Source organism: Babylonia areolata, chromosome 11, assembly GCF_041734735.1.
Source record: "Babylonia areolata isolate BAREFJ2019XMU chromosome 11, ASM4173473v1, whole genome shotgun sequence".
Classification (NCBI taxonomy): domain Eukaryota; kingdom Metazoa; phylum Mollusca; class Gastropoda; order Neogastropoda; family Buccinidae; genus Babylonia; species Babylonia areolata.
In genome coordinates, this window is record NC_134886.1 from 22,412,959 (window position 1) to 22,440,458 (window position 27,500).

The following is a 27,500-nucleotide window of genomic DNA, read 5'->3' on the forward strand; positions in this document are numbered from 1 at the left end:
GGATAAGAAACTGGCCACACCAGAGAGTAAATTTAATTTAAGCTCTCAAGTTCTATTGACAGCGGCGCAATTCTCTCTGTGGACAAAGGAAATATCTGTTGGAGGTGTGGAAACTGAAGACCAGAAACCGTGTCCATTTACACCATTTTTCTCTTTCTTTCCCCTACGGTTTTCTCCTCTATATCTTTAACGTATATTTCTCTCTTGTATTTTTTTTTTTTTCTTCTTGGTTTTACTTATGTTTGATTTTTTTTTTTTTTTTTTTGTCATTCTTTCCTATCATTTGCTCTCTCCCTCTCCCTCTCTCTCTCTCCCTCCCTCTCTATCTCTCCCTCTGTCTATGTCTGTCTGTCTGTTTGTCTGTCTGTCTGTCTGTCTGTCTCTCTCTCTCCCTCTCTCTCTGTCTCTGTCTGTCTGTCTCTGTCTCGGTCTGTCTGTCTGCCCGTCTGTCTGTCTCTCTCTTTCTCTCTCTTCTTTTTCTTCTTCTTTTCTCGTTCCTTTTGTATCTTTATTTTTTTGTGTTCGTCGTTCTGTCTGTGAGGTTAATTGTCTGACTGATTACTTCCTCCTTTCTTTCTTTCTTTCCTTTCTGTCTTTCCTTTCTTTCTTTCCTTTCTGTCTTTTTCTTCTCCTTTTCTATTCTTTCTACTTGGGAAAAGGTGGCAGAATATTGAAGACGCCTGCCTATCTGTCCATGGGGATCGGCGTACAATTCTGGTCTGATCCACTGGCTGGGAAATCAAACTGGGGAACCGTTTATATGCATGTATAGTCGTGCAGGTGGTGTCAAAACTGTATGATATTGTATTGTATTGTATTTCTCTTTTTTTTTCCACAACATATTTATCTGTGTGAAATTCGGGCTGCTCTCCCCAGGGAGAGCGCGTGGCAACACTGAGAGCGCCACTTTTTTTTCTTTTTTTTTGTATATTTTTTTCCTGCGTGCAGTTTTATTTCTTTTTTCCTGTCGAAGTGGGTTTTTCTACAGAATTTTGCCAGGGACAACCGTTTTGTTGCCGTGGGTTCTTTTACGTGCGCTAAGTGCATGCTGCACACGGGACCTCGGTTTATCATCTCATCCGAATGACTAGCGTCCAAACCACCATTCAATGTCTAGTAGTGGAGGGGGAGAAAATACTCTCCACTGTGCCGTGATTCGAACCAGCGCGCTCAGAGATTCTCTCGCTTCCTAGGAGGACGCGTTACCTCTAAGCCATCACTCCACTGTAGTCAGTCGTGTTCGACTATGACCACCAGAACAGCAGAAGAGGTTATCTGCTGTCCCGACTATCTGGGTTAGAATTTGATTGTAGCGGAGAGTATCTCATCCCAACTCTCTGGGCCAAGAGGGTTTTTAGGACAGTCGACGTTGGGGATGGTTCCCAAAGGCCAGCTTGCCCCCATAGCTGCGGTACTAAGAGCCAGTGCTATTTTGCGTCCTAGTTTTAGAGTCACTGTCGTTCACAAAAGCTGCAGCAGATAAACCATTAATCATACAGTTCTCACCGTGCTGTTGGCCTAAATGTAAGCCGTTTGTCAATCAGTGATATAATCAGTATCAATATCTGTATCAGTAGTTAAAGGAGGCGTCACTGCGTTCGGTCAAATCCATATACGCTACACCACATCTGCCAAGCAGATGCCTGACCACCAGCGTAACCCAACGCGCTTAGTCAGGCCTTGAAAAAAAAAATCAATATAATAATAATGATACTATGATTAATAATATGTTATAATATATATAATTAATATATACAAAAATTATATATATATATATATATATATATATATATATATATATATATATATATACACAGAGAGAGAGAGAGAGAGAGAGAGAGAGAGAGAGAGAGAGAGAGAGAGAGTAAAGAGTGGTAACTCTCTCCATTCACAGTTCTCGCTTTGCGCTTGGCCCACCTGCAGGCTGTTTGTATGTCAGTGATGTAAGCCAAGCATTGGTCAAAGCGACAAAACTGCTCCACATTAAATGGTACTGTCCGTACACAGAACAGTGTTTCGACTGAATGATAACGGAAACAACTTGTTGGTTTTCTTTTCCATTAAGCCAATCAATATGAAAAGACAGGTAACTGAAAGCTATAAAAAATACAAAAAAAACAACAACAACAAAAAAACAAAAACGATTGCATAAATAAGTAGGCAAATAAACCACTACAAAATAGAGAACGCATTCATGGATGTACAGCTTTGTATTTCTCTTTTTATCGCAACATATTTATCCGTGTGAAATTCCAGCTGCTCTCCCCAGGGAGAGCATGTCGCTACACTACAGCACCATCCATTTTTGACTCACTCGTGTAAACTACAGCGCCACCCATTTTTGACTCACTTGTGTAAACAAAGTGACTCTATGTTTTAACCCGGTGTTCGGTTGTCTCTGTGTGTGTGTGTGTGTGTGTGTGTGTGGTAAAGTTTAACATTGACATTTTCTCTGCAAATACTTTGTCAGTTGACACCAAATTAGGCATAAAAATAGGAAAAATTCAGTTCTTTCCAGTCATCTTGTTTAAAACAATGTTGCACCTCTGAGATGGGCACAAAAAAAGAAAAAAGAAAAAAAAAAAGCCTAATTATATGTAAACTGCATTTACTGTTATATTTATATTTTTTTGTATTCCCTAAATTTGGCACTTTGATCTGATATTCTGACCCAACAACAAGAGCAGTCATTATTATCATTTTTTGTTCAAACAGGAACTTCTTTTGCTAAGCATGGAAGTTTTATTTATTTTGCAAACGTTTTGGTGCAGATAGTAAAAAAGGGAAATTACTCTGTAATTAATGCTAGGTGACTTAATTTGCTTTAAACTGATCTTTCTCATCTTAAACATTAATCATACTCAATACATAAAAAGCTTGGATTTAAAAAAAAATTTTTTTAAGTGTATCACAAGTGAGTCTTGAAGGTCTTGCCTCTCTTGTTTTTGTATTTTTTCCTGCATGCAGTTTTATTTGTTTTTCCTATCGAAGTGGATTTTTCTACATAATTTTACCAGGAACAACCCTTTTGTTGCCGTGAGTTATTTTACGTGTGCTAAGTGCATGCTGCACACGGGACCTCGGTTTATCGTCTCATCCGAATGACTAGCGTCCAGACCACCACTGAAGGTCTACAGGAGACGGAGAAGATTATCGGAGGCTGAGCTGTGAATCGAACCAGCGAGCTCAGATTCTCTCGCTTCCTAGGAGGACGCGTTACCTCTAGGCCATCACTCCACATGTTTTAAATAGATAGAAACAGATAGATGGATGAATGAATAAATAGATAAATAAGTAAGTAATGAGAAATGAATAAAGACAAATATTTATTCTAAAAAAGCAATGAAAGAAATGGACAAAAAAGACAAACCGACACACACAATCAATCAGACAATGTATAATACAGGGGGGAGAAAAAAGAAGAAAAAACAACAACAAATTATTAATTAATGAACGGTTGCACTTTGTATAATGTTGCCTGTCAACCTTGTCGTCGTTGTTCTTGTTGTTGCTGCTGCTGTTGCTGCTGCTTTTTGGTAATGAATGTGTCTGGATATACATTTTTTTAACACTGTTTGCGTCGGACTACAAACAAACATGTGATAATTTACACCTTCGGAGCTAAAGAAACGGAATTTGTTCTTGTATGAAGGACACTTTTTTTTTTTTCTATTCGCTTTTCTTTTCTTTTTTTTTTCTTTTTTTTTCCTGAAAGACGTAAATTGTTTTGAAAGACCATTCGTCTGCTCGCTGGACAAAGTTGAGTGATTGTTTCATTATTACAATTGACAAGAGGCCCACACAGACACTGGGATTGTTTTGTTTTGTTTTGTGTGTGTGTGTGTGTGTGTGTGTGTGTGTGTGTGTGTGTGTGTGTGTGTGTGTGTGTGTGTGTGTGTGTGTGTTTTATATATTCATGTGCCATTGTTTCACTGTTTGTTTGATTGGGTAGGTTCTGTCGCTGTTTCTCTCTTTGTCTGGCTTTCTCTCTCTGTGCCTCTCTCTCTCTCTCTCTCTCTCTCTCTCTCTCTCTCTCTCTCTCTCTCTCTCTCTCTCTATATATATATATATATATATATATATATATATATATATTTCTATGTGTGCGTGCGCTCGTGTGTGTGTGTGTGTGTGTGTGTGTGTGTGTGTGTGTGTGTGTCTTTGTGTGTGTGTGTGTGTGTGTGTGAGAGAGAGAGAGAGAGAGAGAGAGAGAGAGAGAGAGAGAGAAAGAAAGAAAGAAAGAAAGAAAGACAGAAAGAAAGAAAGAGAGAGAGAGAGAGAGAGAGAGAGAGAGAGAGAGAGAGAGAGAGAGAGAGAAGGAGAAAGAGACAGAGAAAGAGAAAGAGAGAGAGAAAGAGACAGAGACAGAGAGACAGAGAGAGAGAGAGAGAGAGAGAGAGAGACAGACAGACAGACAGAGACAGAGACAGAGGTGTCTGAAAGAGCCGAGGAAGACTGGAGACAGTTGTGCTATCTGCCATGCACGTGGGAGCAGTTGACAGTGGCGTGTTAACAGGCATTGATAGCGGAGGTCGTTGACAGTGAAGGTGATGGGGATTATAGGGGTCCCTTGTCTGAGTCCTTGCTGGTTGGGGGAGTCACTAAAGGGGACTGATTCAAATCGCCACTGGTCCGGACTGGATGTCTGTCTGTCTGTCTATCTGTCTGTGTATCTATCTTTCTCTGTGTGTATCTGTCTGTCTGACTCTGTATATTATCTTTCTGTCTAGGTATCTGTCTGTTTGACTCTTTGTCTGTTTATCATTCTCTCTCTCTCTCTCTCTCTCTCTCTCTCTCTCTCTCTCTCTCTCTCTCTCTCTCTCTCTCTCTCTCTCTCTCTCTGTCTGTATCTATCTGTCTGACTCTGTATCTGTCTGTCTGTCTGTCTCCGTATCTGCGTCTATTTCTCCGTCTGACTGTCTCTGTACGTAGGCCTATGTCTTTGTTCTATCAGCCTGTCTGCCTGTATGATTCTCTCTCTCTCTCTCTCCCCCCCTCTCTCTCTTCCATATCCATTTGTCACACACACACACACACACACACACACACACACACACACACACACACACACACACACACACACACATAAATGCTTTAAAAAAAAAAAAGAAGAAGAAAAAAAAAGGCTGTAATCGACACACAATTGTAAGTGACCCGTTAATTAGTAGCGGGTAATTTAATAAAGAAAAAACAACAAAAAAACAGTAAATAAAAAGTGTTAATACATATATATATATATATATATATGCAGATATATTACTACTTAATAACCACACACTTGAGCCAAAAAATAGGTGGCGCTGCACCGTACAGGGGAGAGCAGCCGGGGCATCACACATATAACTCTGTTGTGACAAAACGTTATACAATAATATACAACCGTGAGGACCAAGAGCATCAATATTACATTTGCAACGTTTCTCTGATTTTTTTTATCCACCTTGGTGACCTCTTCCATCACGAGAACAAAGAAATTAACGTTCGGAATCATCTGAATTTCAAATTGAACTGAAATAGTGTTCGAGACACACTGATGAAGTGCAATGTAAGAAAGTGTGCTGTGTTTGGCAGAGCCTGCAGAGCTATCGTCTGATCATCATGATCATCAACTTCAAATGACTTGATGACTTCATTTCCAGCGCGGGTTTACGAATTCAACTCACCTCTGGTAACTGTTGTTTTTGTTTTTTGTTGTTTATTTTTTTGTTTTGTTTTGTTTTTCAAGAAATTCTTGGTGAAATGTAGATCTAGATTTGAAGGAAGAAAATTACAAAATTGACAGGGAGTTGTCTTGTAGAATGGAAGTGCAGTAGTTCGAACATGAACACACTTTCGGACAATTAGATCTAGATCTAGTGTCAGATCTAAGCTATTTCATATCCTGTGTCGTCGCTCAGATTTGTTATTCAGGTGTTTCGAATTGCAAGTTACGTTTTTTTCATATATCTGCTTATTGTGTGTTGGTTGGTTGGTGATTAATTTAATGTATGTTCACGAAAGTAATTTTAGACGGAAAAGAGGGTTGGGGAGGAGGGGGCGGGGGGTATGTGCAGTGTATGTCTTTATGCGTGTTGGAACGTGTTCGAAATTTGACAAGAAATATAAATTTAAAGAAAGTTTCAGTTTCAGTAGCTCAAGGAGGCGTCACTGCGTTCGGACAAATCCATATACGCTACACCACATCTGCCAAGCAGATGCCTGACCAGCAGCGTAACCCAACGCGCTTAGTCAGGCCTTGAGGAAAAAGAAAAAGAAAAGATAAATACATAAAAAAAGAACTACTATATATATATATATATATATATATATATATATATATATATATATATATATATATATATATATATGCACACATGCACGTTCCAATATTCCGTTGCTCCCACAGTGTAGGCATGCATACACACACATACCTCATCCTCTACGCCCTCCCAGAAAGATCCAGACAGCAGACACCACATTCCACATTGAGCCAGCCGCTAAGTACATCCCCCACCCACCCTTCCACACTATCATCTACCCAGAGACTCACCTCAACCCCAGCCCCTACAGGTAAGACCTCAGCCACAGCTAACACACCATGGCACTGTGCTCAGTCTATTGTATTTGGAAAAGCCCACAGAGACTGTTCCGTTTTGAAGAAATTTGCGCAATGTTGGTTTGGAAATGATGGCCTTGTACCTGTTCTTTTTTTATATTCTTTGACTTTTCTGAGGATTTCCGATTTTCCTAGATGTAGGCCGCTCGTTGTTGCGTTACCAGCAAGTCTGTGAGCTCGCTCATTTCCCTTAACACCTGCATGTCCCGGGCAGTATGACCATGTAAGTTTTTTTTAATTTGAAAGTTGCGCATTGCCTTATGCCACTCTGGGCTTCCAATTCCATTTTCAGTTTTCTTTAAAGAAAGAAATTTGGGGAATTAAAACAAACTAATTGTGTGTGTGTGTGTGTGTGTGTGTGTGTGTGTGTGTGTGTGTGTGTGTGTGTGTGTGTGCGCGCGCGCGTGTGTGTGTGTGTGTGTGTGCAGTAGTCAACTGAAGATGGTAGATCTGGACCGCGTCACTGAGGTCACTGTCGGCCTGTTTGTCCTGGCAGTACTTGGTGGCTTGGCAGGTTGGTTCTCTCTGTGTGAAACTGTTTCCACACACACACACACACACACACACACATCTATCGGTAAATAACGCTGACTTTGAAAAGTACGGCTTCGCCAGCCTTGCAAGTTATGGAATATAAATGCATAGAAAGAATTACTAAAACTGTCTTGAAACGACTCTCCTTCTCCTTGTTGTTGTTTTATTTGTTTTTAGTCCCACTTGTTGGGGTGCTCTGACAACTATAGTGAATGAATGTAGTAGATGTTTAGATCTACTTGTCACTATTTTTTTTCAGAGTGTGGTCCGCTGAATGATTACATCCTGGATTATCAGCCCCTGTCCTATGACCGAAACTCAATCCACAGAAATCACCAGAGAGTGCGTCGGTCAGCTGACAGTCATTTTGATGTCCGATTCACTGCCTTTGGAAAGTAAGTGTGTTCATCGTGGTCATTTTGATGTCCGATTCACTGCCTTTGGAAAGTAAGTGTGTTCATCGTGGTCATTTTGATGTCCGATTCAGTGCCTTTGGAAAGTAAGTGTGTTCATCACAGTCATTTTGATGTCCGATTCAGTGCCTTTGGAAAGTAAGTGTGTTCATCACAGTCATTTTGATGTCCGATTCAGTGCCTTTGGAAAGTAAGTGTGTTCATCGTGGTCATTTTGATGTCCGATTCACTGCCTTTGGAAAGTAAGTGTGTTCATCGTGGTCATTTTGATGTCCGATTCAGTGCGTTTGGGAAGTAAGTGTGTTCATCGCAGTCATTTTGATGTCCGATTCAGTGCCTTTGGGAAGTAAGTGTGTTCATCACAGTCATTTTGATGTCCGATTCAGTGCCTTTGGAAAGTAAGTGTGTTCATCACAGTCAGTTTGATGTCCGATTCAGTGCCTTTGGAAAGTAAGTGTGTTCATCGCAGTCATTTTGATGTCTGATTCAGTGCCTTTGGAAAGTAAGTGTATTCATCACAGTCAGTTTGATGTCCGATTCAGTGCCTTGCTGTACTACAGTGACGATGGGTTCAGCTGTCCGTTTACAGTACAGACGCGGTGTACACTGTTTACAGTACATATAGCATGTACACTGTTTACAGTACAGACGAGATGGACACTGTGTTACAGTGCAGATATGCTGAGCATTACGAACATTGTTTACAGCATATAATTATGAATACTGTTTACAACAGAAATATAATTACAATCTTCACAGGATAATGATGATGTAATTTCTTTGGCAAACATAATTTGTTTACGGTACAGACGTTGTAAACAGTGTTTATAATGCAAACATGTTGAACAATGTGTGCTGTACAGACATGGTGTGCACTGTTTACAGTACACACACCGTGTACATTGTTTACAGCACAAACATTTGCTCTGTTTACAGCACAGACGTGGTTTATACTGTTTACAGTACAGACATGGTGCACACCGTTTACAGTACAGTACAGACATGGTGTGCGCTGTTTACAAAACAGACTTTGCTCTGTTTAAAATACAGACATAATGTACACTGTTTACAGCACAGACATGGTGTCCACTGTTTATAGCACAGATATGGTGTGCACTGTTTACAGTACAGACATTGTGTACACTTTTTACAGCACAGATATGTTTACAGCACAGACATGGTGTACACTGTTTACAGCACAGACATGTTTACAGCACAGATATGGTGTACACTGTTTACAGGACAAACATGTTTACAACACAGGCATGGTGTACATTGTTTACAGCACAGACATGTTTACAACACAGATATGGTGTACACTGTTTACAGCACAGACATGTTTACAACACAGGCATGGTGTACATTGTTTACAGCACAGACATGTTTACAACACAGACCTGGTGTACACTCTTTACAGTACAGACATGATGTCCACTGTTTACAGCACAGACATGGTGTGCACTGTTTATAGTACAGACATGTTTACAGCACAGACATGTTTACAACGCAGACATGGTGTGCACTCTTTACAGTACAGACATGATGTCCACTGTTTACAACACAGACATGGTGTACACTCTTTACAGTACAGACATGGTGTACACTGTTTACAGCACAGACATGTTTACAGTACCGACATGGTGTACAATGTGTACACTGTATACTTTTTTTTCTTTTTGCAGTACATACATAGTGTCCATATATATATATATATATATATATATATATATATATATATATATATATATATATATATATATATATTTTTTTTTTTTTTTTTTTTACAGCACGTACATAGTGAACACTGTTTACAGCACAGACGTGTATACTTTTTACAGTACATAGACAGTGCCCACTGTTCACAGCACTCGCACAATGTAAACTTACAGACGGCTACGTGTCAAGCTGTGGCCCAGTCACGGGGAGTTCAGCCCCAACCACCAGCTGTTCACAGAAGACAAGGGACTTCACCGACCTCAGATCTCCTTTCTGTACCATGGCTACGTCACCGGTATGTCCCTTCCCTATCGCTGCTTCTAGTGAGGATAAGGATCATGGTCATATGATGGTGACGATCATTGAGATAATGACGATGGTGATGATAGGTGACAAAATGATTGGGACGATACAGGTGATGATGATGCTGATAATGATGACGGTGATGAAAAGGATGATGTTCACTTTAATAATGACGATGGAGACAATAAGGAAGGTGATCATACTGATATTGGCGATCACACTGATGATGAAGATGGTGATGGGAAGGATGACAATCATGTTACATGTAACAGGGAGGTCTGTAGTGATGGTTCCTGTAATGTTACATGTAACAGGCAGGGCTGTAGTGACGGTTCCTGTGGTGTTACATGTAACAAGGAGGTCTGTAGTGATGGTTCTCGTGGTGTTCCATGTAACAGGGCAGTCTGTAGTGATGGTGCCTGTGTTGTTACATGTAACAGGGGAGGGCTGTAGTGTTCATTCCTGTGGTGTTACATGTAACAGGGGAGGTCTGTTGTGGTGATTCCTGTAGTGTTACATATATCAGGGAGGTCTGTAGTAGTGATTCCTGTGGTGTTACATGTAACAGGGAGGTCTGTAGTGGTGATTCCTATGGTGTTACATATAACATGGAGGTCTGTAGTGATGATTCCTATGGTGTTACATGTAACAGGACAGGTCTGTAGTGATGATTCCAGTGGTGTTACATATACCATGGAGGTCTGTAGTGGTGATTATTGTGGCGTTACGTGTAACAGGGAGGTCTTTAGTGATGATTCCTGTGGTGTCACATGTAACAGGGAGGTCTTTAGTGATGATTATTGTGGCGTTACATGTAACAGGACAGGTCTGTAGTGATGATTGGTGTGGTGTTACATGTAACAGGACAGGTCTTTAATGATGATTGGTGTGGCGTTGCATGTAACAGGACATGTCTGTAGTGATGATCGGTGTGGCGTTACATGTAACAGGACAGGTCTGTAGTGATGATTATTGTGGCGTTACATGTAACAGGACAGATCTGTAGTGATGATTATTGTGGCGTTACGTGTAACAGGAGAGGTCTGTAGTGATGATTATTGTGGCGTTACATGTAACAGGGGAAGTCTGTAGTGATGATTCATGTAGTGTTACATGTAACAGGAGAGGTCTGTAGTGATGATTGGTGTGGCGTTACATGTAACAGGACAGGTCTGTAGTGATGATTATTGTGGCGTTACATGTAACAGGACAGGTCTGTAGTGATGATTATTGTGGCGTTACATGTAACAGGACAGGTCTGTAGTGATGATTCGTGTGGCGTTACATGTAACAGGACAGGTCTGTAGTGATGATTATTGTGGCGTTACATGTAACAGGACAGGTCTGTAGTGATGATTAGTGTGGCGTTACATGTAACAGGACAGGTCTGTAGTGATGATTAGTGTGGCGTTACATGTAAGAGGACAGGTCTGTAGTGATGATTGGTGTGGCGTTACGTGTAACAGGGGAGGCTGGCAGCCGGGCGATGCTGGCAGTGCACAATGGCAGTCTGGAAGGAAAGATCCAGACAGCAGACACCACATTCCACATTGAGCCAGCCGCCAAGTACATCCCCCACCCACCCTTTCACACCATCATCTACCCAGAGACTCACCTCAACCCCAGCCCCTACAGGTAATACCTCAGCCACAGGTACCACACCATGACACTGTGCACATTGTACACTGTAGGTTTCAGGTCAACTGGAAAGATTTTGCCCTGCGTTTTTTTCTGTTGTGCTGTAAACTTTGAAAATTGTGGCTTTCAAGCGATATGTAAAACACTTCACAGTGCAAGCATCAGATGATCTGTAAACAGTGTATAGACCAGGTTTTAGGTGATCACCCTGTAAAGAATGCACAGTGCGGTATTCAGCTGATCTCTAAACACTGTTCAGTGACTGTTTTAGATGATCTGTTATATTGTTCGGTGCAGCTTTCAGATTATTTGTAAACATATTTCAGGTACTCCATAGTCCATACACAGTTTGGTTTTCGGGTGATACATAAACAACACATAGTGCAGTTTTCGGGTGATCTGTAAACAATGTAATGCAGCTTTCAGATGATATGTAATCACTGCACAGTGCACATTTCAACTGATCAAACACTACAGTGACTTTCAGGGAATCTGAAATTCACTTGGGATGCAGAGTGTTTACATATCACCAGAATTACACATGTACTTCACATTTATATTGATCACCACAAGTGCTGTGCTTGCCAATCACCTGAATTAGATATGTACTGTGCAGTGTTTAATAGTAAATACATCACCCAAAACGCACCTGTGTTATTCAATATTTACAGATGATCAAAAACACACGTGCTATACGTACCCGAGATAAAGCCATCATGTGGAAATCTTGCAGTTCGGGCCTGTACTGATCAGTGTTTATTGAACACGAGGAATGGGGTACAGGGCTTTGCATTGTCGGTCTCTGCGCTTTGCTGAGCCTTCCAGCTATACCCTGCAGGCTACATAATGTATGACTGTGCAGAAATAATGGATCAGCTTGTGGTGTGGACCACCATGGCATCAGAGAGTTCATGGACATGACGCTACGTTTACAACAACAACAGCAGCAGCAGCAGCAACAACGAGGCAGAACTGCACGAGGCAAACGCGTGAGTCAGTTCTAAGGAATCCTTTGCAAGTGTTACTCAAGGGATGATGTGCAGTTCTTGTTTTTGGGAGCCTCTAACGGGTGTTATCCTACGGGTCTTCTGGGGATGTTACTCTAAGTGGGGCAGGGGGGGGGAGGGGGCGAGGGGATTATTGTGCAGGTGTCAGCCCATGGAGTATTGTGTTGGACTTAGCCAGCTGAAACATGAGAAGTATATCACTATCTGTAAGGAGTCCTTCGTGTTCCACTCTCGGGTCACCCTGGCCAACGGCGACACCACGTTGAAAACACCGGTTCTCGTCCGATCACCGGAGCTGAGCAACGTCGGGCCTGGTTTGTACTTGGATGGGTGACCGCCTGGGAACACCGGGTGCTGTTGGCATTGGTTTCTAACTATTAGCTAAGCTCGTTGGGTTATGCTGTTGATCAGGCATCTGCCTGGCAGATGTGGTGTAGCGTATGTGGATTTGTCCGAAGGCAGTGAGGTCTCCTTGAGAAACTGAAACTGAAACTGAAACCCTCTGGCGCGGAGAATCATGTGGAACATCACGATTGTGCAGAAAACGTAATGATAATAATAATTTATTTTTATACAGCGCTATAATACAAGCATAAGCAAGCTCTAAGCGCTTTACAAGCCAGTACCTAAAATGAAACAAGAAAGCATATAAAAAGTAGTAAAAACATAAAACAGAATCAGTAATATTATAAAAACACAATGCATAAAACTCACAAAGTAACATACTATCAATACTGCAACTGTTACACTCCAACACTCACACTAACACACACGCACAGACACACACATGATTAAACGGCTGAGATGACAGCAATTTTCACTTAAAATACATACATGTAAAAAGGAACATAATTGTAATCTGCATGCCACAGATTAAATCTGTAAAAATTCTAAAATAAAAGTTTGGATAGAAAAGGTAAAAGGGGTAAAAATCGGGTCATTCTCCCTTTCGAAACACACCACCACCATCCATCTACCCACACCCATTCTCTCTGCTCTCCCATCACACACATTCACATTGCCATGGGCCTGGGACAACAGCACTATTTGAGTTATGACAAGTTTTTTTCTAAAGAGATAAGTTTTAAGATTTACTTTAAAGGTAGATAGATGAGTTGTTTGTTTGAGAGCAATAGGTAGAGAATTCCAAGTTGTTGGGCCGAAGACGGATGATGCTATGGGTTTTGTGTCATGACTTGGAGTGGTATGAAGTGTTCGGGTGTGGCATGTTTTGATGTGGCATGGTGTGACGTGGTGTGATGTTATGTGGTATGATGTGGTGGTGTGACACACACTGATCTAATGTGGTTTGATTGAAAGCGGCATGATATGGTGTAGTTTTGTGTCGTGTGACATGGTATGGTGTGGTGTGACGAAATGTAGTGTAGCGTAGTATAATGTAAAGTGGTGTGATATGATTTGGTGTGGTGTCGTGTGACATGGTATGATGTGGTGTGACAAAATGTAGTGTAGCGTAGTATAATGTAAAGTGGTGTGATATGATTTGGTGTGGTGTCGTGTGACATGGTATGGTGTGGTGTGACGAAATGTAGTGTAGCGTAGTATAATGTAAAGTGGTGTGATATGATTTGGTGTGGTGTCGTGTGACATGGTATGATGTGGTGTGACGAAATGTAGTGTAGCGTAGTATAATGTAAAGTGGTGTGATATGATTTGGTGTGGTGTCGTGTGACATGGTATGATGTGGTGTGACGAAATGTAGTGTAGCGTAGTATAATGTAAAGTGGTGTGATATGATTTGGTGTTGTGTCGTGTGACATGGTATGATGTGGTGTGACGAAATGTAGTGTAGCGTAGTATAATGTAAAGCGGTGTGATATGATTTTGTCTTTGTGTCATGTGACATGGTATGATGTGGTGTGACGAGATGTTTCATCATGTGATGTAACACAATGTGATGTTCTATCACGTGATGCGGCACGATGTGATGTTTCATGATGTGATGTGGCACGATGTGATGTTTTATCACGTGATGCGGCATGATGTGATGTTTCATGATGTGATGCGGCATGATGTGATGTTTCATGATGTGATGTGGCACGATGTGATGTTTCATCATGTGATGTAACACAATGTGATGTTCTATCACGTGATGCGGCACGATGTGATGTTTCATCATGTGATGCGGCACGATGTGATGTTTCATGATGTGATGTGGCATGATGTGGTGCGGTGTTTCAGGCAGCAGGGAATCGCTCGGCATCTGACAAACACAGCCACGGCCAGAGATCCCGCAGGCGACGCTCCCTGGGCAAAAACAACACCTGTCCCTTGCACCTGCGTGCCGATCCCCTGCTGTTCCATTACTTCAAGACCACCAAGCATGGCACAACTGTGGTGAGTTAGTTAGTTAGTAGTTACCGTCACGTCCAGATAGCTGGTGTGAGTTGGTTACCATTACGTCAGAAGACATGTGATGAGTGAGTTGTATGCACGTCTCTGTCTCAAAGCTTACCTCATTCTAAAATAACTCACACCACTCTGTATTAGAACTTTTGCCAGTTTTTAACTCTCAGGCTATACTGATAGATAGATAGATACAGGCTACAGATAGATAGATAGATAGATAGATAGATGTAATCATATGAAAACGGCTTATACATTACAATAAATACATCAATGAATATACACCATACTGCATAGGAAAAGGAAAGAGGGAGACAAAGAGTGTGTGAGATGAAGGTGAAGAGACGACGGTGAGAATGAACATTCAGTTCAGAGGAGGCAACCACGGCATGCCAATAAATGTTTACGTCTCTAGTGTTTGTCTCCCTTACACCGTGTCCATTGTTCTCGTTCGGTTCTCGGTGTGTCGGGCCTGGATGTCTGTGAGACAGCAAACTGGTGCGTGTGCGTCATGTGTGTGTGTGTGTGTGTGTGTGTGTGTGTGTGTGTGTGTGTGTGTGTGTGAACACAGTCCAATTTTATCAAAACACCTTTTTTTTTTATTTTTTTATTTTTTTTTTTAATGTGTGAACGCATTTGCAGTTGTGCGCAAGTTGTTTGAATAATTGTCCGATTTAAAAAACAAAACAAAAAAACTTCTCGTCTTCTATTATCATTTTACCTTCTGTGTATCCTTTATTAGCATTCTATTCTATTTTGATTTATTTGCCGAGTTGTTTACTTGATTTTATTTCATTACATTTTAGGTTTTTTATTTATTTATTTATTTATTTATTTATATTTTATTTTTATTTTTTATTTTTTTATTTTTTTATTTATTTTTTTTTTTTATTTTTTTTTTTTTTTGGCAGCCCGATTCGCAAGCAGAAGATGAGATACTCGCATTTTTCTCCAGTCATGTGTCTGTCATCTCTGAAATCTACAAGCAGACGGTGTTCCAGACTTACTCAGGGGACATTAAAAACACAGGCCTCTCCTTTGTCATCCACAGGACCACGGTGAGTTCTGGGTTCGCTTCCCTCAGTCAGTCACCAGCCATGTTTCACGTAACACCCTGTCATTGACCATCAGTGATCAGCCATGTTTCACGTAACACCCTGTCATAGACCATCAGTGATCAGCCATGTTTCACGTAACACCCTGTCATAGACCATCAGTGATCAGCCATGTTTCACATAACACCGTGTCATAGACCATCAGTGATCAGCCATGTTTCACATAACACCGTGTCATAGACCATCAGTGATCAGCCATGTTTCACATAACACCGTGTCATAGACCATCAGTGATCAGCCATGTTTTACATAACACCCTATCATAAACCATCAGTAATCAGCCATGTTTCACATAACACCCAGTCATAGACCATCGGTGATCAGCCATGTTTCACATAACACCGTGTCATAGACCATCAGTGATCAGCCATGTCTTACATAACAGCCTGTCATAGACCATCAGTGATCAGCCATGTTTCACATAACACCGTGTCATAGACCATCAGTGATCAGCCATGTTTTACATAACACCCTGCCATAGACCATCAGTGATCAGCCATGCTTCACGTAACATTCTATCATAGACCATCAGTGATCACCCATGCTTCACGTAACACCCTGTCATAGACCATCAGTGATCACCCATGTTTCACGTAACACACTGTTATAGACCATCAGTAATCAGCGTGTTTTACATAACACCCTGTCACAGACCATCAGTGATCAGCCATGTTTTACATAACACCCTATCATAGACCATCAGTAATCAGCGTGTTTTACATAACACCCTATCATAAACCATCAGTAATCAGCGTGTTTCACATAACACCCTGTCATAGACCATCAGACACCAGCCATGATTCACGTAACACCCTGTGGCAATACTGCAGAGCATCAGTATTCAGCCAGGTTTGAAATCTCCACACGGTGGTCCCATGCCCTGTGCAAGAATCGAACCTCCAGGATGCTGGGTCTGTGCTGTCAGCAGGGTTTCGCCATGATTCAGGAGAAGTGACATGTTTCCCCCAGTCACAGGGATGGCCAGGCTCTCTCTTTCACTGGATCGGCTGGATCGATTTTCATGACTTTCTCTCAGACTTTCATTGTTCCTTCTACATCACAGCACAAACCCTGGTTTCTCTCCTGAAGTCGGTCTGGCCCAACGTACTCCTGGGCACGATCTTCAAGCGCTCCCAGCAGCAGTAGCTGGAACTGTACTGGTCCCTGGGGACACAGCCTTTGGACAGGCAGATCTGTCTGGGAGAGTGGTCCGCCGAGTGGCTGGCTACTCACCTCTCTCCTGGCACATACTCCCACCCCCTCCATCACTCAACAGGTAGTGCTCTTCACAACCTGTAGGTTGGGGACCACATGTGGACACACTCCATGTGCGGGGATTTGGTCCGCAGAGAAGTGCCGGTGGCTCATACACGTTTTGGAACTTGAATGGCTTTACACGGCTCTTCTCTCATTCACGGAGGAGGCTTCGAGCAAGACCATCTCCATCTCCACCACCACCTCCGCCTTTCCGTTCCCCACTACCACCAACCAAACCTCAGGTACACACATGCGCGTGCTTAACCACACTCCCACATGCACGCAACACATCTGTCCTGCTGGTGAAGTGTGGCAGGGGAAACCGATGAGTGAGTTTGTTGCATGATTTGATCGAGTCCGCGGATGGCTGTGAGAATGAATGAATTCACGTAACGAGATGTTCTTGCGCGTGGAGCTCTAAACCTGCAGCTTCTGTATGGCCGTCTACTACAAAATTAATGTCGTCGTCTGTCACGCTGTCACGAGTGTGTCAGTCAGTTTTTAACTGGGCCTGTCGCTAAAAGTGTGTCTTTTACCTACCACACACACACAGCGCCAAAAGTTAAAACGATGCAGACATCAAAAACATTTGGAGCACCTGTTCCAACACGTTAAAACGATTTCATTTTCAAAGACAGCTCATGCTACTCTTGCTCTTCTTCGCGTGTGCTGTGGAATTTTCATTCAAAGAAAGTTTTTGTCAGCTATGAGACCAATATATGTATATATGTATATGTCTACTTGTTCAACCATGTATTTCTTTGTGATGATTTTACTTAAACACCAAACCAATCTTAAATCAGTTGCGAACTCTTTTTTTTTTTTTTTTTTTTTTTTTGCCAACATTCATTTCAAGGTGAATTTCATCCCACCAGTTCACAAATTGGATGGTATGCGTCCAAAATGAATGAACCTGTGTGTGTGTGTGTGTGTGTGTGTGTGTGTGTGTGTACATGTGCGTCTGTGTGTGTGTGTATACGTGTGCGTCTGTGTGTGTGTGTGTGACAGATCATGAAAAACTGTGACCAGAAGAGTGCCGCTTACTGCCGAAACACGCTGGATGTCAGTAACTACCTGCTCATGGTGTCGAAGGAAAACAGTGACCTCTTCTGCCTGGCCTTCACATTCACCTACCGTGACTTTGCCGGGGGCGTCGTGGGGCTGGCTTGGGTGGCGAAGGAAAACCGTCAGTACCAGCTTACAATGGGTGGTGTTGTGTAGAGGGGGTGGGGAGGGGGGGGGGGGGGGGGGGGGGGGGTGGTTGGGAGGAGCTGGCTCGGATGGCCATTGAAAATCGTCATTACTTGCTGAATGAAGATGGGTGGTGTGTGTGTGGGTGTGTGTGTGTGCGTGTATGTGTGTGTGTGTGTGTGTGTGTGACGCAAAAAAATGAAGGCATCAATGACCTAGAAGCGTAGGACAGTCCATGCCCAGAGGACAAGGAATAACTGGGCAAGCAGAGACAGCTGCTCAGAGACATATGTGACAGCCCAGGGGCGATTTCTAAGCATGGCAAAGGCATGTCGTACTCCTACCTACCATGGCTTCCATCTCAACCTGTCAGGGACCGTTGCCAAACAGCAACCAGTCGATGTAAAAGAGGACTTCAGGGGGACGCTGGATGGGATTCGTTCAGCTCCACTCGGGCTTGGTACAACCGAAGGTTTACTCTCAGTCAACGCGGACACAGATCTTCACCCCAAGACAATAATGGGCCTGGCCTACTGAAGCCCTCCGCAATGTACCACGCCAAGCGTGTGTTATTCCTGCTGTCAGTGATGATCAGCACGTCAGGAACGTAGCAAGGACAAGCTTCAAGCTTCATATGCAGAAGCGGAAGGTGCAGCAGGTAACGCCAGACAAGGACAGCTTCATTGGATATGCTGTGAACGAAGATCCATCAACAGAGCAGTCTATGGCCAGGATCGACATAGGTCGAACTCGATGAACTTTGTATATGCCTGAAGGCCCGACTTGATTTTGATGAATACAGCAGCCTGCACAGGGTGGTGCTGCAAGCATGACATCATCAAGACAAAATCATATCATACCACTTTACATTATGCTACGCTACACTGCATCCACGGGGTGGTGCTACCGACATCTGACGATAGCATCATTCTGTTCAGGCATACTGATGACCAACATCTGATGATGACATCATCCTCTTCAGGCATTTGATGACCAACATCTGATGATGACATCATCCTCTTCAGGCATTTGATGACCAACATCTGATGATGACATCATCCTCTTCAGGCATTTGATGACCAACATCTGATGATGACACCATCCTCTTCAGGCATACTGACGACCAGTAGCTTTTCGCGGCAATGAATAAGATTGAGGTTGAAAAGGACATGGAACATTCCAAGTCCCCCCACCACCAGGGCATACTGCAGAGAGGCTTTGGCTTTTGCAGACATGCCCTGTTCTGTACCCCACATCACAAGCAGCAGCCTCAACGACCACCTCACCAGGTTCGTCTCCGGCAGCTCCATGGGCAGGTTGCAGATGCCAGGAACGTACATTGTAAACGGTACGTACTACCAAGAGGATTACCCCCAAGGCATGTTGACTGTGCGAGTTCTGGTTCGACATAAATTCAAATGTACTGAATTGTTGCAAACGACTGCAGGGTCTGAACACAGGCGTGCGCGGCTGGTGAGAAAGGAGCGGGAAAAGACGACTGTTACCGACTGTGCTGCTGTCTTGGAGAACCAGCCTGTCTCTCTAGAAGGTGTCACCTGCATTGACAGGAGCAGATCTGACCTGTGCCTGATTGACCATGGCAGTTCGGTGGCGTTCTTTGTAGAAGTCGCAAACCCTTTATTGACCGGTGCTATCAGAGCAGAAATGACAAGTAAATGCCAGTGTCCAGCATTTAACGATGCATGTTCTGCATCGGAAAGGTGGTGCCCAGGGCTGATGCAGATGAAGCTACCCAAATCACGGAGCAAAAGTCTCGCCAGACACCTCAGTATATCGGTCATGACTGGGTCACGAAGAGCTTGGCAGAGGCGGAGATGCTTGATCAACAGACAGTAGCAACAACAAATGATCTAAACAATTGTCCTGCTCACAGCTTCTGCATTGTGTGATTGTGTGCAAGTTGGAGTGTGTGTGTGTGTGAGGGGGAGGTGGAGGAGGGGGGATGTTGACTGCTTACATATGTGTGTATTAGTAAGTGTTGAATACCGTATGCTGATTGCGTACGTGCTGTTCTCGCGCCTTGTCTATGGACCAGTCAATGGCCTAATACGTGTAGTACATGACAGAATTACAAGCTGGACTGTGTGGCCGCTATCATTCACGGAAATCCCTCAACACGGGCATCGTCAGCATCATCAACTACCGCAAAGTCCTTCCCAGCATCGTCTCCCAGCTGGTGTTTGCCCATGAAGTTGGGCACACCTTTGGCTCCCCAGTAAGTACCACACACATGACAAAACGTTGGCTTTCCATTACGTTTCACACCCATGATACAACTTTGGCTTCCTAGTGAGTTTAACAACCATGACAACTTTGGCTCCCCGGTGAGTTAATATCCATGACACATTTTTGGCTCCCCAGTGAGTTTAACATCCATGACACAACTTTGGGTGACACAACTGGCTCCCCAGTGAGGTTAACATCCATGACATAACTTTGGCTCTCCAGTGAGGTTAACATCCATGACATAACTTTGGCTCCCCAGTGAGGTTAACATCCATGACATAACTTTGGCTCCCCAGTGAGGTTAACATCCATGACACAACTTTGGCTCCACAATGAGGTTAATATCCATGCCACAACTTTGGCTCCACAATGAGGTTAATATCCATGACACAACTTTGGCTCCCCAGTGAGTTTAACTTCCATGACAACTTGGGCTCCCCAGTGAGTTAAACATCCATCACACTCATGACTTTGGCTTCCAAGTTAGTTTCACATTTATGACGAAACTTTGGATGGCCAGTAAGTTCAACACCCATGACACAACTTTGGCTCCCTCAGAAAGTTTGATGCTAATGGTACAACTTTGGCTCCACAGTAAGTTTCAAACCCATGACACAGCTTTGGCTCTCACAGAAAGTTTCATATCAGTGACACAACTTTGGCTTCCCAGTAGGTATACCTATTATCCCAATGACACAACTTTGGCTTCCCAGCAGGTATACCTATTACCCCAATGACACAACTTTGGCTTCCCAGTAGGTATACCAGTTACCCCAGTGACAAATTTGGCTTCCCAGTAGGTATACCTATTATCCCAATGACACAACTTTGACTTCCCACTAGGTGTAACTATAACCCCAGTGACACAACTTTGGCTTCCCAGTAGGTATACTTATTACCCAAATGACACAACTTTGACTTCCCACTAGATGTAAATATTACCCCTATGACACAACTTTTGTAAATATTACCCCTATGACACAACTTTTGTTTCCCAGTAGGCATACCTATTACCCCAATGACACAACTTTCGCTCCCAGTCTCCTTCTGGGCTTTCACAAGAGAGGCACCATGATTGCTCCTTCCTGGATGGGCCTCGATGAGCAGGCGTAAACTTCGTCTGAGCTGGATGAATCTGTAGCCATGTGTGAAAGGTGCATCGTACCTTGGTTGTAGGGTGCATGCTGGTCAGGTGTTTCTGTCTTCAGCCCTTCTGGCTACGTTTCACACCCATGACACGTCTTTGGCTTGACAGTAAGGTTAAAACCCATGACACACCTATGGCTTGCCAGGTAGTTTCCACTGCCATAATGTAACTGGCTCCCATGTAAATTCACACCCATGATATCACTTTGGTCCCCCAGTAGGTTTCACACCCATAGCAGCACTTTGGCTTCCCAGTAAGTTTTATACCCATGACACAACTTTTGCTCCCCAGAAAGTATCACATCCATAATGTAACTAGCTCCCAATGCAGTTTCAAGCCATGATACAACTTTGGCTTCCATGTAAGTTTCACATCCATGACACAACTTTGACTCCTCATAAATTCCACCACCGTGTTCATGAATATGTCTAGAGTTGTCAGTAACGTTCACATACGTGTCTGTTGCTGTCAGTGGATGTTAATGTAAGTGTTTGTTGTTTTCAGTGGATGTTCATACAAGTGTCTGTAGTTGTCAATGGATGTACTGTTATTCGAAGTGTCTGTGGTCAGTTGATGTTCATACAAGTGTTCATATTTGTTAGCGAGTGTTAGTACAGGTGTTTGTAGTTGTCAGTGGATGTTCATTCAAGTATCTGTAGATATTAGTGGATGTTCATACAAGCGTCTGTAGTTGTTAATGAATGTTCATCCGAGTGCTCATGTTCAGTTGATGTTCATACAAATGTTCGTAATGGTCACTGGGTGTTACCACAGTTGTCTGTAGTTGTCAGCGGATGTCAGTACACGTGTCTGAGGTTGTCAGTTAATGTTCATACATGAATCTATAGTTGTTGGTGGATATTTGTTCAAGTGGTTGTAGTTGTCAGTGGATGTTCATACAAAAGTGTCTATGGTCGTTAGTGGATGACCAGACTAGTGTTTAAGTTCTGCAGTCTATGCATGCATAAAAGTTTGTCCTTTGTACAAAGAGCTCACAGGAGATTCATTTCAATCTTTAGCACGACATAGGGTCAGATGAGTGCGCTCCCTTTGGTACAACAGCGAGAAATGCTGACGACGGTAACTACATCATGTATCCATACGCCATGAGCGGCACGCGACGGAACAACGTGCACTTTTCTCCCTGTAGTCGTGACAACATGTCCCGCATCATTCAGCAAGTGGTGGACTCTGAACGACACACGTGTTTTGTTCGTAAGTCTGCTTCTCTCTCTCTCTCTCTCTCTCTCTCTCTCTCTCTGTCTGTCTGTCTCTCTCTCTGTCTCTGTGTGTGTGTGTGTGTGTGTGTGTGTGTGTGCTTCTCCAATGGATTGGTTTGAGGAGTTATTCCGCAGAGGATGCCTCTGTTTATATCTCTGTTTATATAGAAATTCCGCGATCTAGTTCTAGAGAGAACTATGACCGATGTATTAAAACTGTTGCTGAAGCTTTCAACAGTGCAAACTGGCCAAGGAAATAGGCTGGTCAGGACATCGTCGGGGCACTTAGTGGAATCCGAAATCAATGATGGCAAAATTTCACATTTGGAGAAAAAATCTAGAAAAGGAGAAAATCAAAAATACCCAGCACCAGCTTAGTTTTAAGACAAATGTGTAGGGATTGACCTTGCCAGACGGCAGGCGGCCATTGTGAACCAGGCAAAACAAGATTGGATGTCCGCCTTCTTGCCAGGGATGTCCGCCTTCTTGCCAGTCAAAACAAGATGGGATGTCTGCCTTCTTGCCAGGCAAAACAGGATGGGATGTCCGCCTTCTTGCCAGTCAAAACAAGGTGGGATGTCTGCCTTCTTGCCAGGCAAAACAGGATGGGATGTCCGCCTTCTTGCCAGGCAAAACAAGGTGGGATGTCTGCCTTCTTGCCAGGGATGTCTGCCTTCTTGCCAGTCAAAACAAGATGGGATGTCTGCCTTCTTCCCAGGCAAAACAAGATGGGATGTCCACCTTCTTGCCAGTCAAAACAAGATGGGATGTCCGCCTTCTTGCCAGGCAAAACAAGGTGGGATGTCTGCCTTCTTGCCAGGCAAAACAAGGTGGGATGTCTGCCTTCTTGCCAGTCAAAACAAGGTGGGATGTCTGCCTTCTTGCCAGGCAAAACAAGGTGGGATGTCTGCCTTCTTGCCAGTCAAAACAAGGTGGGATGTCTGCCTTCTTGCCAGTCAAAACAAGGTGGGATGTCCGCCTTCTTGCCAGGCAAAACAAGATGGGATGTCTGCCTTCTTGCCAGGCAAAACAAGATGGGATGTCCGCCTTCTTGCCAGGCAAAACAAGGTAGGATGTCCGCCTTTTTGCCAGGCAAAACAAAGTAGAATGTCTGCCTTCTTGCCAGGCAAAACAAGATGGGATGTCCGCCTTCTTGCCAGGCAAAACAAGGTAGGATGTCCGCCTTCTTGCCAGGCAAAACAAGGTAGGATGTCCGCCTTCTTGCCAGTCAAAACAAGGTGGGATGTCTGCCTTCTTGCCAGGCAAAACAAGGTAGGATGTCCGCCTTCTTGCTAGTCAAAACAAGGTGGGATGTCTGCCTTCTTGCCAGGCAAAACAGGATGGGATGTCCGCCTTCTTGCCAGGCAAAACAAGGTAGGATGTCCGCCTTCTTGCCAGGCAAAACAAGGTAGGATGTCTGCCATCTTGCCAGTCAAAACAAGGTGGGATGTCTGCCTTTTTGTCAGGCAAAACAGGATGGGATGTCCCCCTTCTTGCCAGGCAAAACAAGGTAGGATGTCCGCCTTCTTGCCAGGCAAAACCAGATGGGATGTCCGCCTTCTTGCCAGGCAAAACAAGGTAGGATGTCCGCCTTCTTGCCAGGCAAAACAAGATGGGATGTCCGCCTTCTTGCCAGGCAAAACAAGGTAGGATGTCCGCCTTTTTGCCAGGCAAAACAAAGTAGAATGTCTGCCTTCTTGCCAGGCAAAACAAGATGGGATGTCCGCCTTCTTGCCAGGCAAAACAAGGTAGGATGTCCGCCTTCTTGCCAGGCAAAACAAGGTAGGATGTCCGCCTTTTTGCCAGTCAAAACAAGGTGGGATGTCTGCCTTCTTGCCAGGCAAAACAAGGTAGGATGTCCGCCTTCTTGCCAGTCAAAACAAGGTGGGATGTCTGCCTTCTTGCCAGGCAAAACAGGATGGGATGTCCGCCTTCTTGCCAGGCAAAACAAGGTAGGATGTCCGCCTTCTTGCCAGGCAAAACAAGGTAGGATGTCTGCCATCTTGCCAGTCAAAACAAGGTGGGATGTCTGCCTTTTTGCCAGGCAAAACAGGATGGGATGTCCCCCTTCTTGCCAGGCAAAACAAGGTAGGATGTCCGCCTTCTTGTCAGGCAAAACAAGATGGGATGTCTGCGTGCTTGCCAGGCAAAACAAGATGGGATGTCTGCCTTCTTGCCAGGCAAAAAAAGGTAGGATGTCCGCCTTCTTGCCAGGCAAAACAAGGTAGGATGTCCGCCTTTTTGCCAGTCAAAACAAGGTGGGATGTCTGCCTTCTTGCCAGGCAAAACAAGGTAGGATGTCCGCCTTCTTGCCAGGCAAAACCAGATGGGATGTCCGCCTTCTTGCCAGGCAAAACAAGGTAGGATGTCCGCCTTCTTGCCAGGCAAAACAAGATGGGATGTCCGCCTTCTTGCCAGGCAAAACAAGGTAGGATACAGGTGACGTAATGCTTTTTTTTTTGGGGGGGGGTCATCTTTTTTACCTTACATGACGTTTTCCACTAAGTAAACATTATGTTCTAAATATTCCTTCAATTGTCTGTGTACACCTCTCTCTCTCTCTCTCTCTCTCTCTCTCTCTCTCTCTCTCTCTCTCTATATATATATATATATATATATATATATATATATATATATATATATATATATATATATATATATATATATATCAGTGATCGTGTATAACCACGACGACGACAAACGAGACTGGTAACTCCACGAATTAGGGTTCACAATGAAAACCTGTGGATGTCGCTTCTCGTGTTCAGTCCAACAAAAACTGTCCCAAGGTTACATATCCAGAACAGTTCTCTTCTTTTCAGCTCCTCCACTTTATTGACCTGCTCCAACGCTGTCACCTGTAAAAAGCTGAAGTTTGTCGTCAGAAGAATGAGGGGTGGAAGAAACACGGGCAGCGACTGAACACTTGGTGCCTTTCCTCAGTTATATATCTGTGTGTGTGTGTGTGTGTGTGTGTGTGTGTGTGTGTGTGTGTGTATCTGTGTCTATGTCTGTGTCTGTGTCTGTGTGCATGTGATCAGCCTCAGGCGAAGCGTTCTGTGGCAACAAGATCACAGAGGAGGGGGAGGAGTGTGACTGTGGCTTCGGCACGTGCAGTGCGGCCACGTGCTGTGTGGGACGGGACGAGGATGACCCTACCTCGGGGTGTCACCTGACAAAGACTTCTCTCTGCAGGTCAGTTCCTCTGTCTGTGTCTGTGTCTGTGTCTGTGTCTGTGCTCCTTGCCACCCTTCTTTGTTTGTGTGTATCTTTGCTCCAAACCACCCCTCTTCTTCATGGGTCTGTGTCTGGGTTTCTGAACACTTCTTCGTGTGTCTGTGTCTGGGTTTCTAAACACACACACACACACACACACACACACACACACACACACACACACACACTCATAGACTCCTAATGACACAAATATATATATATATATATATATATATATATATATATATATATATATATATATATATATATATATATATATATATTCTCTATCTACATCCACGCTAAATGAAATACTCAGTTTTCTGTTCTAAAGAAGCTAGTTTCAAATCCCAGTGTTCCTTTGCAGTGTGCGTCATGGTTTGTTCTAGAAGTAGTGTGTGTGTGTCAGGGGTGATCCCCATAGATACAGGGTGTGTCAGGGGTGATCCCTATAGATACAGTGTGTGTCAGGGATCTTCCCAAAAGATGCAGTATGTGTCAGGGGTGTTCCCTATAGATACAGTGTGTGTCAGGAGTGTTCACTATAGAAACAGTGTGTGTCAGGGGTGTTCCATATAGATACAGTGTGTGTCAGGGATCTTCCCAAAAGATGCAGTATGTGTCAGGAGTTTTCCATATAGATACAGTGTGTGTCAGGGATGTTCCCTATAGATACAGTGTGTGTCAGGAGTGTTCCCTAGAGAAACAGTGTGTGTCAGGGGTGTTCCCTATAGATACAGTGTGTGTGTGTGTGTGTGTGTGTGTGTGTGTGTGTGTGTGTCAGGGGTGTTCCATACAGATACAGTGTGTGTCAGGGGTGTTCCCTACAGATACAGTGTGTGTCAGGGATGTTCCCTATAGATACAGTGTGTGTGTGTCAGGGGTGTTCCATACAGATACAGTGTGTGTCAGGGGTGTTCCCTATAGATACAGTGTGTGTCAGGGGTGTTCCCTACAGATACAGTGTGTGTCAGGGGTGTTCCCTATAGAAACAGTGTCTGTCAGGGATGCTCCCAATAGATACAGTGTGTGTGTGTCAGGAGTTTTCACTATAGAAACAGTGTGTGACAGGGGTGTTCCTTATAGATACAGTGTGTGTCAGGGGTGTTCCATATAGATACAGTGTGTGTCAGGGGTGTTCCTTATAGATACAGTGGGTGTCAGGGATCTTCCCAAAAGATGCAGTATGTGTCAGGGGTGTTCCCTATAGATACAGTGGGTGTCAGGGGTGTTCCCTATAGATCCAGTGTGTGTCAGGAGTGTTCCCTATAGATACAGTGTGTGTCAGGGGTGTTCCCTATAGATACAGTGTGTGTCAGGAGTGTTCCCTATAGATGCAGTGTGTGTCAGGGGTGTTCCCTATAGATACAGTGTGTGTCAGGGGTGTTCCTTATAGATATAGTGTGTCAGGAGTGTTCCCTATAGAAACAGTATGTGTCAGGGGTGTTCCATATAGATACAGTGTGTGTCAGGGGTGTTCCATATAGATACAGTGTGTGTCAGGAGTGTTCACTATAGAAACAGTGTGTGTCAG

At 43.6% G+C, this 27,500-nt stretch overlaps 1 protein-coding gene and 1 non-coding gene across 2 annotated transcripts in view; both read left to right on the plus strand.

Annotated features, from left to right (window-relative positions):
- Positions 1-7,036: 7,036 nt before the first annotated feature.
- LOC143287176 (disintegrin and metalloproteinase domain-containing protein 10-like) overlaps positions 7,037-27,500 on the plus strand; it is a 33,246-nt gene continuing 12,782 nt past the window's right edge. The window contains exons 1-11 of the mRNA XM_076595120.1: positions 7,037-7,109; positions 7,389-7,524; positions 9,432-9,553; positions 11,028-11,196; positions 12,062-12,188; positions 14,409-14,564; positions 15,485-15,631; positions 17,954-18,131; positions 20,224-20,372; positions 22,550-22,745; positions 25,792-25,945. Of these exons, the coding sequence (XP_076451235.1) occupies positions 7,037-7,109; positions 7,389-7,524; positions 9,432-9,553; positions 11,028-11,196; positions 12,062-12,188; positions 14,409-14,564; positions 15,485-15,631; positions 17,954-18,131; positions 20,224-20,372; positions 22,550-22,745; positions 25,792-25,945 (1,607 nt within the window). The remainder of the gene's footprint in view (positions 7,110-7,388; positions 7,525-9,431; positions 9,554-11,027; positions 11,197-12,061; positions 12,189-14,408; positions 14,565-15,484; positions 15,632-17,953; positions 18,132-20,223; positions 20,373-22,549; positions 22,746-25,791; positions 25,946-27,500) is intronic.
- On the plus strand, positions 12,451-12,569 carry LOC143287794 (5S ribosomal RNA). The gene has a single exon (XR_013056006.1). It is a non-coding gene; the product is annotated as a 5S ribosomal RNA (ribosomal RNA).